The sequence below is a fragment of the Thermobia domestica genome, chromosome 16 (genome assembly GCF_964235325.1).
Source record: "Thermobia domestica chromosome 16, izTheDome1.hap1.1, whole genome shotgun sequence".
In the NCBI taxonomy this organism is placed as follows: Eukaryota; Metazoa; Arthropoda; class Insecta; order Zygentoma; family Lepismatidae; genus Thermobia; species Thermobia domestica.
Window position 1 is genome coordinate 162,588,231 of NC_137469.1, and position 16,679 is coordinate 162,604,909.

Sequence of the window (16,679 nt, forward strand, 5' to 3'; positions counted from 1 at the left end):
ATTCAGTTATTATGCAGCCCAATAAGCTCCTTGTATATTTTTCCATAAATAAAAAGCCTATAAAAATAAACTTTTTTACCTTTATGCGCTTGAAAATTTTGTTATAATTTTACTACACCATTATTAAAATACTTGCAGAAAGTTTTTGGATTTTTCGTAAATCGTCGCAGAAAGTTAAAAAAAAAAAAATGTTCTGTTTTGAAGCATTCCCCATTCTAAGGTGCATCTCCAGTTACAACATTACATAAATGGACATTGTGAACATTAAGAAAGAAGGAAAAAGTTTTTACGAGGGAGTGCTCTAAACCTTTTGTTTGTCAGTCAGTTGCAGTCATGCGGACTTACTGGATTGTTTCTATTTATCAAGATATGAGAATTATGTTTTTAAGGATAAATGTTTGACGACATATTACGTAGCACTCGAAAAGTATAAAAAGTGTAAAGTGAAAATGATTTCGTAAGCAGAGTATTAAAGTAGTTCCCAAGGCCGCACCCCCTCTTCCGTATATTTGCAAATTTACACGACATAGAATTGTATATGAAGTGACTGTTAAAATTTATTTATTCAAAAACAACAATCCTTTTACAGATAGTTTTTTTTTCTTTCTTTCCTTAGAGGTTCTAATTGTTGTATCGCCGTTTCAGTGTAGTTCAAGACAAACTCTAGAAGTCTTTTTAATAAAAGTTTTAGGCGGAGTTTTCGCCATTAAACTTCTTAGGCATGTTGAGTATGTGAATTATATTGATGTAGATATTCACAGTGGCATCATCATAGAGCTTTACTGTGATGGTAGGGATTCTACAGTACTTATAGCACTTATAGTTACAGCAGGATTTGTCCGAAAATCCCACATTTCGCCATTGAGCACCAGTGACAGTGTTTGCGTGCCCATATCAGTCTGATGCGTTTGTGGTTTCTGATCAAGTGAATTGTCGAGTCAAGTATACGAGCCACCAGTCCAGATTTCAACTAACGACGTCGAACAGTCGACGCAGACATGGCAACTTCCATAAAAGTGCTCCAGCGTTGAGCTAACTAACACTGTGGATGCCGCTGTCTGGTCCATTATGGCAATTCGGACAAGATGTCTTGTCATCCTGTGCTGTGGTCCAGTCCCTACTCGTCGCTTTATACGACCCTCTTCTGCCTGCTTCCACACACACACGTATCACTGTTGTCGCAGCATGTCCTGTACGAGTACCAATTTCGCGCTACGACAAACCCGCTTCCTGCTAATCAATCATTCTGCCCGGTTCAAACTCACTCAACTACGTATAGTGCGCACTTTGACGTCAACGAGGCGTACTGACACTTGCCTACGTGTTTCCATTTTGATTGACCACTATCCACTGCCTTCCTGCGACATGCACTGACCTTGTGTGCTACCACTCCGATCACAGACGAGAGGGCACTTTCGGCCTACGTGGACGCTATCTGTCTGAAATTTTAATCATTTCCTACTACAACATCCTTGCACATATTCGCAACGTTTGGATTCATTCAGGCCATTCGTTGTGGGTGTTGCAATTTTCATAAACGGAACTGTATTTCTTTGTGGTATGAACTATATTGATTCTTCATAACTTGTATTTTTATAGGTGCTTAGTAGGATTGTATATAAAATGCATAATTAAGATAATATTTATTTAATTTCATATTTTAAATGAATTATTTAGAGAACCCGTCAACACGTATCATGGAGTCTGTGAGTCACCCGTAGATGATATTTATCTCTCACTCTTGTACAGCAGCCTCGTCCTGTGTTCCTTGGAATTAAATATATAGGAGGCGCGGTGGCTCAGTGGTAGAGCGTTCACCTCCGGTGCTTGGGCTCTCTGGTTCGATCCCAGCCTGCGCCGTGTGGACCTTGTGATGGACAAACATCGTGCTCGTGGGTTTTCTCGGAGTTCTCCTGTTTCCTCCCAGTTTCTTCATTCCATCACTTCATTCATTTCTCATCATCACCGTCCCCTTTAGCCTAACCAGCATAACCATGGGACGTAAAACTTAAAGATTGCATTGCATTAAATATATAGATCGAAAGATACCGCCATAGGTATTACTAGTTGTACATTATTACTGTTGAAATATACTGAATGTTCTTATAGAGGCATGATACCTATTATTAGAGCCTGTCTATCTCAAGTGTGCCTTCGGAAAATATGCGAAATATACTTCGGCCCCACCCCCACCACCCTCTGACGAAGGAAACCCTCCCTTTGCTAAGGGAAAATAAGTGAATGACCTCAGCTATATTGCCAATTTGCAATTCAGTCGTTTGGTCTTGACAGGTGAAGATCGTAGGCTACTTAGAATGGCTAACAAGACAGACCACAGCGAAGTCCGTGAAATAATTCATTGTAGCAACGCTTCCGCATCTAACAAATAAAAGATCTCGGCCGCAGCAACTTGTCCCTCCTCTTTCGAGGGAGGTACGGGAAAACACATCGACAGCAGCGCCAGAAGGGGCACAGTTCAAATAAAAAGGCTCTAGTATGTTCATTCAACAATTAAAATGAAGTCTCGCAACCAGCGAAACTAAAAAGAAAAATTAAATACCTGTTTCAAGTGTGAGTAATTTTAGTAAAAGAGTAATTCTAGTTGAGGATAAACCCACTTTGAATGCTAACCGAGAAACCTATATTGCATGTTTTTCTCTTGAAGATGTCGTCTACAGTTAGCTACTGAAATTATAGAGTGCAGTTAATCTTTTTTCCGAATTTAAATTTACTGGTATGTTTAGAAGATTTTTAAAAAGGTTTTAAGTTAATAGTACTTTATTGTGTATATTAGAGTTTGTAATTGTTTTTGTTTTTCATAGATTATTTCGCACCACTCAAGAAACAACTTGCAACGAAGAAATCTATTACTGACGAGAAAAATAACGGCAAATTGTACCATACTTTAGGAATCAAATCGGAGAATATTGTAACAGGACTTTTTACGTTGGAGGCGAATACTTCGAAAGGTCTACAGAAAGCAAGAATGAATAATTTCGTAAGTATAAGGACTTACCACAAATTGTAGACGTAGATGTTGTTAAATATGGTCGGTTATGTTACATCAGCGAATTACTAAGATTCGGGAATCCTTCAATTGACGTGAAAAATTGTATCGCTTAACTGTTATTATGTATTTTTATCTAAGATTTCGTAAATTTCTAGTTCAACATTTGAAGAAACATTACAAATTAAACAGTGTCCCTTTCTTTAATCTCAACTAAACATTTCTTTTCATATTTATCGAACACATTGAGTGGGGTATAAAAGCAACGTCTAAACAGAGTTTAATCTCATCGCACGTGTACTTTTCCAGTTCCCCATCATGCAGTTTGTCCTTGTGCCAAAAACACAGTTGCTGAAACTGATTGTGAACTGTGTATTGTATGGCACCAAATCATTATGAGTGCAGGAGTGATATCAAATGTTCAATAATGGCTTTACGAACATTCGTAAAATGGATCATTCTAGATGGCCGCCTGTTGCAAGAATCTGCAAGTCCAGCAACATCATGAGTTGAGTTGAATTACAGTTTAGCGTCCTTTTCAGCAGCGAGGCTATGTGAGGCATGGATCTACTGATTAACGTGGAATCCGAACCACATGAGCTCCTGCCGGGAATCGAATCCGGGTCTCCGGCAACAACATCATGAGTTCAAATATGTGAAGTGTTATTTGAATTTCCACAAATTTTACTTCCTGTTTCTCATAACTTCATGACGGCTGAACTTTGTTATTATAAACTGTGCGATCGCTAAATCCTAAAAATTATTGAGTTGCTGACAACGAATGTGTGCATTCGACATTCTGTTTCTCTATGATCGAACGGTTCAATCCTTATGGGAACTATATGTAAAAGTATTTAAGTTTTGTAACTATTTTCACATGTTTAATTTGTGTATGATTTGGATGATTATAAATATAATATATATATATATATATATATATATATATATATATATATAAGGTATATATATGAAAAAACAGCTCTATAAAATAAATTTGCAATGTACTGTACTTTAAAGAGAAGTCAATATGCAAGATATTAAACAGAAATTTTCAGATCAGTGAGAAAATGTATAATTTTGCGAGAGAGACTCAGATAATTTGATTATATTACTTTGGTAAACAGCGTTTTTCGCAGAATGAAATGTAACATCAAGTATTGAGTGGTTGTTTTAACATGAGAATTGTACCATTTATTGTCATTCAGTTGAAAAAACAGATCACTTTATTTTTATTTTTTCATTTTATACTTAATCTTTTATTTATATTTAATTATTTGTTTATTTTTCAGGTCTACATTGTAATGAGAGGAAGGGTTGAAGTTTGTTTAGATTCCAAAATTGTGGATTCCAGTGAGGGAGATTTTATCTACGTTCCTGCAGGTAGGTGCTGCATGAAACACTTCCGGAACTGATAAGAAAAGTATATGTTGATAATGTGCAAAGTATTAAAATAAACCTTTCTGAAAATAATTTAATCAGAAATTTTGTTCCTTGCAGGATTCCCATAAATCTCGAAAAGTGAAGGAATTGTTTCTTCAGTTAATTTAATTGTTTATTCAACAACTATTTATGCTGTTAAAATCGCATTTGTTAAAAGCTTTGGCTTAATATTGTATTTTTTTTAAATATATATATATATATATATATATATATATATATATATATATATGGGTGATTCCACGAAAAAGGGAAATTTTCACTTGGAAAATTTTTGTTCCGTTGATGGTCGCCTATTTCGATAAAAATATCACATGCACTTACTACTACTAAGTACATGTTAATTAGGTGTTCAGCAGAGCTGAATCGTTATTGGTGTAGTAAATAAAAAATAATAAACTTTTCAGCACCCACGGAGTTGAGACCATAGGTCACGGAGTTGAGATTAGTTAACACGGAATTGAAAATTGCTATGGAGTTGAGAAACGTGATACATCTGGGTGATAAGTTTTGGTTTATAAGTGATTAAGTTATAATTTACATAAAAATTGAAATAATTTTCCAATAGTTTTTGAAAGTTAGAATTATTCTCCTTATGTTGAATAAAATTCTAACAAGCTAGATGACACGTAATTTTTTATACAAAAATAATCCAGAAAATACTCCAAACATATGAAAATATATCTAATGAAGGTTCCAAAATCGAGTATATTATATATATATATATATATATATATATGAATATGTGACGTAAATAAGAAAAAAAGAAATACACATACACTTATCGAATATTGAAAAATTATTGCGCTTTCAATATGTTGACTATCATATAGAGAGGATAAACTTTTCACATAAGCTTAGAAAACAGATTAAGTAGTCACTAAACCTGTCTATTGTCTACTTCATTTGTTTTCTGAGCTTATGTAAACCGTCTGTCTTCTCTGTGTGGTCAAGTCAACACGTCGAAAGTGCAATACTTTTTCAACATTTGGTAAGTGTATTTGTATATTTGGTATATATACAAGGTGTTTCAAAGCAATACACACATCGTTTGGGAGCTGATTCCTGACACCAAGATAAGACGAAAAGTATAGACAACTCGGTGCACAAATGCTTCCTTTCGGAGTTATAGGCTGCCGAAAACATGAAAAAAATGAATTTTAAAGGTCCATAGCTCCAAAACTATGAGACCTGCCGTAGCCGGGTCACGACTTCACGTAGGAACTAATATGCACACTATCCAAAAATATGTTTCAGAATCCTGAGGTACTCACGAAGCAATTTTTATAGAGGGAGTTTGGCTACGGGCGTATAATCTGAAGTACTCACCAACTACTTCTATAAAAGTTGTTGTGTAAGTACCGCAAGATTCTGAAACATGGATATTTGGATAGCGCACATACTAATTCCTAAGTGAAGTCTCACCCGAATACGGTAGGTCCCATAGTTTTATGCTATGGACCTTTAAAGTTCATTTTTTTATGTTTTCGGCAGCCTATAACTGCGAAAGGAAGCATTTGTGCACCCAGATTGGTCTATACTTTTTATCTTATCTTGGTGTTAGGAATCACCTCCCAAACGTTGTCGGTATTGTTTTGAAACGCCCTGTATAATGCACACTAAATGACAGTGTAAGGCACTCATCATTTCTGTTTTCTTTGGATAATTCTATGTTCTTGGTTAAGCAGCCCTCATTTTCCACTCCAATGAAGGAAATGTCTTGAGGAAAGAGGGAAGGGCTGTTCTAGTCTACACAGAATGACAAATGCCAACGCTTTTTAAACGTCAGGTTTAGTAGGCCAGGAGAAATTCCTCCCGATCCGCGTCATAAAATTGACTGTCCGTATATTGCCCTCCGACTCTTCGACAGTCCCTGAAAAGAAAACAATTAGTTGATCATAAGATTGAGACTTCAATAGGTTAAAAACAGATACCATCCATCTTGACTTGACTGAAGTTTTACCTCCGGCTACCTGACAACCCCAAATCTGAACTTCCGCCAAACACTCCTTAAGTGGGCTAGGACCCACCAGCCGGCCTTTGAGTGTGAATGACACCTGGTCAGCGTGTCGGCTTCTACGACCGTTGCGATGGTCTGCGCGATCAGGTTTCAGTACACCTCTACTCAAATGAGTTTTTCAATTGCCTCACTGTGCGAAGTAAACACCATTAATTTTTGAGCTTCCACCGGGAAACAAACCCAGAACCACGCACGAAAGGCGAGCATACTAGTCTCTAGACCATAAACGAGCTTTATTTCTATCAATATATTGAAAGAACAAATATTTGGAAGAGCATGAGCATAACAAACACTATAGGATTATCAACTCCGTGAACTTGTCCAACACCATGGCTTCCTTAGTTTTCAGATGGACATGGAGTTGAGAACCATGGAGTTGAGAAAATCGAATATAATTTATCTTTACCGGCCCACTTTTTAACCAGTACATGTGAGTAATTGTGTACGAATTTTCTACGTTAAGGTGTAGGTTCCCCAAGGGAAAGAAGGTATATACCATACAAATACATTCAGTAATAAATACCATGGTGTTGAGTATTAATTAATATACGCACCTGCTTTCCACACACAAAAATATTTTTCCCGTAGCTTTTAACACACACACACAACTTTTTCTGTTTTTCAGTCAAACATGTCTGCCTTGTCTTCTTGTGGATGTTGCCAATGTGGACGACCATGCTATCTGTTGAGAGCAATGATAATTTTTTCTATTGCCATGAAGTTGAGACGAAATAGAGGTGACAGAAACTAAGCATAGTCAAGCTTTCGAAAATAATCGTTATAAAGGTTTCCTTTCCACAAAACCGAAACATTGAAGTGTTCTCTTCCATTTAACACGTTCGCTGCTGAGGACGCCCATCGGCGTCCAGTATTGAATTTGGCATATGCGCCGGACGCCTCTCGGCGCTTGTCCCTGCAGGTGATTCACTTTCCCGCCAGCGCTAGCAATACCTGCACTAGCGCTGGCGGGAAAGTGAATCAGCTGCAGGGACAAGCGCCGAGAGGCGTCCGGCGCATATGCCAAATTCAATACTGGACGCCGATGGGCGTTCTCAGCAGCGAACGTGTTAATTACCATTAAATGATGTTTGATTTGCGACTTCAGTTGTAATTTATTGATTAAAATCAGTCAACTGTAGTCTGTGACAGCCCACGGTGTTGAGAAATTGGGCAATAATTAATTTTTTTACGTATGTTTCGTGTTATATTTGCAAACTGTTATACATGGCATACCTACTTTGTGACGGTTACTACCAAACAAAATAAAAATGAGGTGATTCTTTCTAGTAGTAGTTTGAAGAAATGCCCGTGACAGAAAATTTCCCTTTTTCGTGGAATCACTTCTCCTTGTTTCAGGCCATTTTCGACGTGAAAGCTCGTGAACAAAAATTTTCCTACCCGGACTTTACTTTGGGATTCATTTAAACATATCTTAATTAATCTTAAGAATACTATTTAGAAATGTTTATGTAGACATTAGAAACTAAGTGTATTATTTTAAGTCACACAGTCCATAAACTAACAAAGATTGATTTGTGATATAATAAGGATACTGTGGTTAGTGACAAGTTCAACTTTGTAGTAAGAGCAAAAAATACTATAGAAAACATTGAAATAATCCTTATTATAAAAGGGAAACGTCTCAATCTGTGAGTAACACGAATTCCTAATAGTAAACAGTCGCCGCTTCGCTACCTGCGCTTTTTGCGAACACCAATAGATTGTGCTAGCGTGCAGGCAATTTGCAGATTCAAAACTATTATTATGATTTAATTGCAACTACTTCTTCTTTCTCTCCTCAACCATAGGTTGGCGGGCAATATGGAAATTTTAAAACTTTTCTCTTCCTTGGGAGAGCTGTCTTATATTTTGATAAGCTCTCTTCTTCGTAACACCATCTAGATAGTTTATCCTTGGCCTTCCTTCTGCCTTTCCCTCTATCAACACAGTGACCCAATTGGAGTGCCGAATAAGAAGGTCAAGCATTCTCTTTCTTCTTTTTTCTATCATCTTCATGATCTATCGTCCTTCATTAGCTTCGTTTAGTACGTCTTCATTGCTTTTCCTTTTGGTCCATGATATGCGCAGCATTCTGTGCCAACACCACATTTCAGATACTTCTATTTCAGCTTTTCTCAGTGCCCACGTCTCTGATCCGTGAAGCGCCACGCTCCATACTAGGGTCTTACTAAAGCATTTACGAACGTCCAGCTACACATTTCTTGATGTTAGTGTTGGGATGTAGTATGGGCAGGAAGTTACATGAAATTGTACACATGCCGTTACGTAGCTGTTGTTAGGTAAATATTATGTGCAATGTTAAGATGAAATCGAATCGCTATATTATGAAGAAGTAATTAATGTACGTGTGAGTTGAGATTAATATATTTAGTTGGGAGCCGTAGCGATTGTGTATCCACAAAATAATTGTTGGATAGATCTTGTGAAAAGTGTATACCATAAACAGGTATAGAAATAAAGTAAGCATTTCTACGAAAAGGTGTTACTGATTTGGGCAGGTCTATAGAATTACAGTAGACACAATTGAGGTGTGTTTATATTCTTTTAGGAAGAATATAGAATTTTACATTGGCGCAGTCGTTTATTGAAGTTACGCTCTGTTTAATTATGTCTACCATTCCGAGCTTTCCGATTTTTAATGTGGTAACTGATCGCCTCCAAACTTATTTGGAACGCTTTGAGTTTATGTGCATAGCAGCACAAATACCAGAAGAACGAAAGGTTGCAACATTATTTACAGTAATGGGAACAGAAGCTTATGATCAACTATGTAACATTTGCTGGCCAGATTCTCCATCAGCAAAATCTTATGAAGACATCAAGATCGTGATGAAAAAATATTACGCTGCAAAAGTAAATATAATTTCGGAAAGATATCAATTTCACATCATGCGACAGAAGCCTTACCAGTCAATTTCATCTTTTGTATTGGATTTAAAAAAACAGTCGACCTTCTGTGAATATACCTGTTGTTTGGACGAAAATTTGAGGGATCAATTTGTTTTGGGGATTGCGGATGAATCAATTCGTAGAAAATTACTCAATACACGTGATCTAACATTCAACAAAGCAACAGAGATAGCATTAGCAATGGAAAGTACCGAACAACAACTTCGGCTTTATAAGACATCTGAAAAAAGTGAATTAAACTCTATCCAATCGCCAAGGATTCGTCAAAAAAACGACAGTTCATCAACATCACATAGCTCTTCGTTATCTTCTGCTCAGACTTCACCAAAGTCAAAGAGTAATTGCTGATATTGTTCGATGCAGCATAAACGAGGACGTTGCCCGGCATGGGGAAAGATTTGTTTACGTTGTGGACGAAAAAATCATTTTGCTTTGACATGTAAATATGATTCGTTTGTGTCTTCAGAACGTCAGTGTTCAGAACGTCAAACACAAGGTTTAGTTAATTCTGGGTATCAAGAGCCTGCAATCTGTGATCAACATGAAGCCCAAGAATTAAGTAATTTGGCAAACATTCTACGGCTTGATACAATCTGGGTGGAAACTCCAAATGCAGATATGGCAGGAACAGACCCAACTTCGGCTTCGGATATGTTACCAGCAATTGCAGACAGTACAAGTAGCGATATGGAACAGCCACAGATTAACGAACATACATTAAGTACTTCTGTAGATTCTGTGACGGACGAAGAAATGGGATTGAAAAACAATTCAATGTCAAATGATGAAATCCAAAAACCAATACATATTGTACAGCGTAAAAGACGCATGAGAAACAAAAGAGCATCATCACACCGGCAACTAAAATCAGCTACTGGTACCGAAACAGAAAAAGCAAATAAAAAATGTGTAGAAAAGAAGTCGACAGATGGCATGGCTAGCAACTCGAATGGTGAAGATCCTTTGCATAAACGGTCAATTGATCGAGATAATTTGTTAGTTGCGGTAGTTGAGAAACTAGAGAACTTAGAGGCACAGATTGATGAGCTTAGAACCTGGTGCAAAGCACCGAAGAAGAAAGACAAGCGAGATTGACAATTGAGACTGTATTCATGATTAATTGTAATGAAAAAAAAATACTAATTGTATTTAATATTGTTTTTTAGTGGCGGCGGTTTTTTAGGTAACAGGGGGAGAGTGTTGGGATGTAGTATGGGCAGGAAGTTACATGAAATTGTACACATGTCGTTACGTAGCTGTTGTTAGGTAAATATTATGTGCAATGTTAAGATGAAATCGAATCGCTATATTATGAAGAAGTAATTAATGTACGTGTGAGTTGAGATTAATATATTTAGTTGGGAGCCGTAGCGATTGTGTATCCACAAAATAATTGTTGGATAGATCTTGTGAAAAGTGTATACCATAAACAGGTATAGAAATAAAGTAAGCATTTCTATGAAAAGGTGTTACTGATTTGGGCAGGTCTATAGAATTACAGTAGACACAATTGAGGTGTGTTTATATTCTTTTAGGAAGAATATAGAATTTTACAGTTAGCACTCATCTTTTCGTGTTTAATGCTTGTTTAGCCTGCGCTATTCTTGAACTTACGTCTTTTCCACTTCTTCCGTTCGAAGATATTAGACTCCCTAAATAGGGGAACGTCTTAATATCTTCGATTTTCTCTCCCTCTAGCCATACGTTTGCCCCTTCCTGTCCTGCTCTTGTGAAATTGCAACTTAAAAACTGCATTGTTTCAATCGAATTGCTTCAAAATAGCAATCATATTTAGAGTTGAGTTCTACAGTAATATATTTTGACAATTTATTTACAACTTAAGTTGTATGGTTTCAATTGATGTAAAAATGAATAGTAAATTTGCTAAACATGAAGTTAGTTTCCTGTTTATTATTAAGACAGCGGCGATATTAAGTATAAATAAGATTTTAGTTTCTTAAATGACATCCGAAAATATTTATTCCATTTCTCACACAATATGATTTAGTAACTAAGCACCATGAATACAGTATATAAGCTACAAACAGTTGTTAACGCTTAGTTTTAGGACAGTGTAATATTTAACAAGCTTTATCGCCAACCTACGTGAAGAATATTTTCGTTAGCAGAGCTTTACCGTATTTAGATTCAAGCATTAATATTTATGTATTCTCTCAAGTGAGTGAAAAGTAAACCATTAGAGCTGCTAATTGATCATAATTTCAATCTATAACGTGCAGCGAACCGAAGTCTTGCGGGAACAACTAAGAATAATAATCTATCTATATAAATAAAAATGAAAGTGACTTAATATTTCTTGAACCACCCGACCTATCTCGATCAAATTTTCAACATAGATGAGGTTCGGGCTTGAAATGTGTTTTTATCATTTTAGTTTGACGGTGCAATTTAGGAGAGAGGAAGGAGGAGATACAAAAATGATCGAAAACGACCGATATTAATGTCGAATCCATAGTTTTCGGGGTCGCTGAGATGATCAGTGACACTTCCGATGCCGTTTAAATTCAAATTCAGCAACTTGTACACTTCAAAGAGTGATATTAAAAAAAAATGTGGAAAGTGTAGAATTTCTTTGTTATAAGAGGTGATATGATTGCAAATTATACTTAGACTATTTGAGAACAGTACTGATAAAACTAATCTTACGAAGAGTCTGAGAACGAAGTATTTTATTAATCTTTTATGCCAATAACCATTGCGCTATTTGATGTGAAAGTTTGGCATAACTTAGGTGAAAGAAACGGAAGGTTTTTATATCTGGGAAAGAAGTCTTTGGGTAGGCTAACAAGAAGGTGGGGATAACATGAAGATGAATTTTAGACAGAAGTGGAGTGGTTTGTCACTTACGCAGCATTGTAAGTGATAGAAAGTTGCAAGCCCTGGTGTTAGTTAACATCCATTATCTGAACACCATCTGGAACTTCGTATATAATACTTTGTTTAGACACATCGTTTTCTTTAAAAGAGTCATTTGTAACGACAGAACACAAACTTCAATGTAAAAGAGTAATATAATATGGTACATTGATAGAATTCCAGTTAAAGTTGTTTGAGTAAGTCCACATTGTTCTTTAGTCTCAGTCGAAATTATGTAAAAGCCAATGGAGCGGAATCATATTTGATTTGAATCTTATGTTACCTATTATTGCACTTATATAACTTGGGCTGTAACGGCTTATTGTAAAAAGGCAAAATCCGTATTCGTGGACTCTATTCAGGTGTAGTCAATGTTTTTACTTTTTATCCTAGCGTCATACGCCTCCATTCGTATGAGCTCAAAAAATTTGTGCAACATTGGTTTTATATTGAACTATGGAAGTATTGGGTAACATTAAATAGAACTTGGCGTATGCATACCTCGCAAAACGAGAGCTTTGAGAAACAAAAATGCAGAAAGTCGTTGTGATCTCTGAAAAGGAGTGCACTAAATAAATTGCAACCGAAAACACGGGGAACTATTGTTGAAAAAAACATCATCCCGCTTTACTGTGCAGATGAATTGAGATGGATAAGTGAATGACCTTGAAAGAATTGGTGGATTGTTAAAATATTGAGAAAAAGAAAAATAAAAAGCGAAATCCCGTGAAACCCCACAACACACTCACATGGTCAGGAAGTTTATCAGGAGAATCTTCATACTCGAGGTACGCACTTTGCAACTGAGCAGTCATTTCTCCAGAATAAAGTGGATGTGAGCTGATCTGAATGTAATATGGCTAGTCATCATTATCAGCCGAAGCAATTTCGATAAACGTTGCAACTTCTTCTGTTAGAGTGCACCAGCGATTCTCAAACTCCTTGAATCTCGGAGGTCTTTTCAGAACAAACTGAGGGGAGCAATAGATTAAATTCTTTTACATTTAAATAGCTTCTGTTTCATTTATTATTGGTTCTCACAGAATTCTATTGCAAAGCACTGTTTAAGAACCGTGGGTCTTGATCAGACATTTCCAACGCGATGCTTTGCGACATATTGTTTACCCACTGAAATTACTTAAGGGCTGCAGTCGCTGAGATGTAATAGCTCGTTACCTTACTAATGTACATATCATTAGAGTTTTCGTAGAACGTTGTATTAAGGGGGCAGACTACTAAATATTTTTCAAAAGCTAACAATTTTTCTTCTGCCCGTTTTTCGTAAGTGAAAAGAGATAATCAAATGTAACTTACAACAATAATAGATAATGTAATTCCACACCCGAAAATACAAGTCGGAAGAATTTTCAGTGTTGCCATCCATAGAAATTACAGTGTGATCAGAATTTGAATTACCCAAAAATCTAGGTTAAGGCAGCGACTAGAGAAATGAACTCAACGGTAATTGATGACTTATCATGCTGTCTATGTTACGTGTTAACTGCTTTTTAAATAATATTTATATTTATTTTGTAATAACTTAAACTATGTGTTAACTATTTAGTAGTCTGCCCCCTTAAGTAAAATAAATCTTCATTTTAATATATATATCACGGTTTTGTAACATTTTTAAATGTAGTTCTTACTCTTCCAACAATCATGTCATCGTGGCCAGATTTATATGACACTAAAATTGCCATTGCAATGTTCTAAATGTCTTCTCTTTTTCAGGTATGAGTTACAATATAACTAACAAGAAAGATGAGCCTGCGACATTGGCTTTCGTGCGAATAAGAGAGAATATCGACAGTGCAAATGAAAGTTAATGGCTTATCAGTGAACTTTGTACATAACAATTACAGCAGATTGAGAAACAGCATGAAGTATGAACTGAATCAACTGTTTTGTTAGTTTTCAGTGTAAAAACACTCAGATTTTATTTTTTGAAGAAGAATATAAGCATTTTGTAAGATTATATCGATTGTCTTGCCGTTCGGAGTGAGTTGTCAACTGGCTATAGTGGATCGATATGGCATAGTGAAGGACATTGGTGAAGAGAACCTAAATTATGTTGTTTTTTCTGGACACAAGTTGTTCGACTTTTGTCGAATAGGACAGTCTTCCCGTGTCCCTATGAACGATTATCTCTAGTGGTAATTGTGTTGTTCACCTAGAGTTAAGTTCATAAATAATAAAACCAAAAGGATTATATCGTATAATTTCATTTTGTAATGTAAGTTTCTTAGTGTTATTTTAATATATACATATATTAGTTCAAATTTTACATTCACCAAATATGTTAAAACATAAAAGAGTATAAAACTCAATAATGTAATTCTCCTTGTGTTTTTTTTAACACTGACGGTCAAGATATCCGGATTCGGATGATTGATGGTACCATGTTATCGTCCTTATGTCATCATTGTTTTGGTATCCATTGCCGATATTGTAAATTCGGTATATATATATACAGGTTGTTTCAAAACAACACGGACAACGTTTGGGGATGACTCCTGACACCAAGATAAGATAACAAATATAGACCAAACTGTGTGCGCAAATGCTTCCTTTCCGAGTTATAGGCTGCGGAAAACATGATGGAAAAAAAAATTGAAGTCCACAGGTCCAATACTATGGGACCTAGTGCAGTCAGGTCAAGACTTTACTAGGAATTAGTATGTGCCCTATTCAAATATTCATGTTTCAGAATCCTGCGGTACTTCCGCAACAATTTTTATACAGGTAGTTGCTCTTAGCCAAACTCCCTCTATAAAAATTGCTACGTGAGTACCGTAGGATTTTGAAACATGTATTTTTAAATAGTACACATCTTAGTTCCTAAGTGAAGTCTTGACCCGACTACGGTAGGTCCCATAGTTTCGGAGTTATGGACCTTTAAAGTTCATTTTTTCATGTTTTCGGCAGCCTGTAACTCCGAAAGGAAGCATTTGTGCACCCAGATTAGTCTATACTTTTTTCTTGGTGTCAGAAATCTCCGCCCAAACGTCGGTGTTGTTTTTAAACACCCTATATATATATAAATTACAGGACAAAAATAAACGATCAAAATCGTAATTAATTTTAATGTCATTTGTGGCTCTTTATTTTTGTCCCATACTATATATATAAAAATCTGTATCCGGAAATTTCCCGTCTCTAATGTATAATTTGAATAATTTTTGTCATTTAATTTTGCTTCTGTATGTATTATCATTCTTAGAAAGCACTAACATTTTATATTCGAGTTAGTACAAATGTATACAAGAAATTGTAAATAAAAAAAAGAACAATAGAATGTATATGATAGAAGAATATTTTCAAATTTTCTGGGACACAGTTCGCTTTGGTTATTACATAATCAAATTTTAGGTTCTTCATAGTACTGTTAACATTATACAAACAATTGTTCGAGAATATTTTAGAGTACATGATTATTCCAAGAGGAAATGAAACTAAATCTTTGCATATCATATTTGTATGTATAAGAAATAAAATAGAAATGAGGTTAGAGGAGGTGATGGAAATGTTATCTCAAAGCGTTCAAATATAGCTAAACACGACGTTGGGTGATTCTCAAGATTGCTGCCAGAACCTCCTGGATCTCGCGCCAGGTATTCTCTCGTAACTTATCCAGTATGTGCTGTTTCCTCATGTATACACGTTCTTTTCGATGATCCCAAAGAAAAGTCAAATGTGGTCCATGGACGTCGGCAAGATGTTTTGCAGGAGAGAGCAATGTTTGTAGTCCTTTATTGTTATTATTTTATGAAATTATTTATAGTTTTTCTTGGAAAATAGGTCTCAGTTCGGTATAGGTGAAGGAAAAGAAGTTGCTCAGGGGCTGATTTACTCGGTATAATTCCCGTATTCATGGTATAGTATAAGCAAAAAGACATTGTTCATTCAATTAATTTCCCTACACCCCCATTTTGCTCCATCTGCCCCCACCAACCCCGTTGCGGACGTCCATGATAGGGTCAAATTTGGTGATAATTCTTAATAAAATCACTACTCCCAATAGTTTTTCACAATGAACACCTGCTCTTCCATAGGAATCTGTATATCTGCACTATGACTTGAAAGCAATCTTGCACAACCGTCTCTTTTCGTGTTGCCTTTGAAATATTTAGAACAACAAATTGATGTTATTGATGTTATGTTTGAGTGGGATATCTGCTATTATTGGGGATCGGCATTCGTAAAGCAGTTTTTCCTGCAATTATTTAACAGTGAACACAGTGGTGAAATCACAGTCCTGAATTTCACACACATGTGGACTCAGTGTTGACAACTAAGAATATTATAGTCTGTATAATTATTACTCGTGTTATCCAATGTCATATAGTCACTTCTTTGTTTTTCTTTCTTTCTTTTTTTTTTTTTTTTTTTTTTTTTTCATGTTACGTT

The 16,679-nt window shown here is 35.9% G+C and overlaps 1 protein-coding gene across 1 annotated transcript in view; it reads left to right on the forward strand.

The window, feature by feature from the left end:
* Window positions 1-15,573, forward strand: part of LOC145673500 (uncharacterized) — a 110,540-nt gene extending 94,967 nt beyond the window's left edge. The window contains exons 17-19 of the mRNA XM_081743270.1: window positions 2,823-2,998; window positions 4,297-4,387; window positions 14,004-15,573. Of these exons, the coding sequence (XP_081599396.1) occupies window positions 2,823-2,998; window positions 4,297-4,387; window positions 14,004-14,098 (362 nt within the window). The 3' untranslated portion in view covers window positions 14,099-15,573. The remainder of the gene's footprint in view (window positions 1-2,822; window positions 2,999-4,296; window positions 4,388-14,003) is intronic.
* The last annotated feature ends 1,106 nt before the right edge of the window (window positions 15,574-16,679 follow it).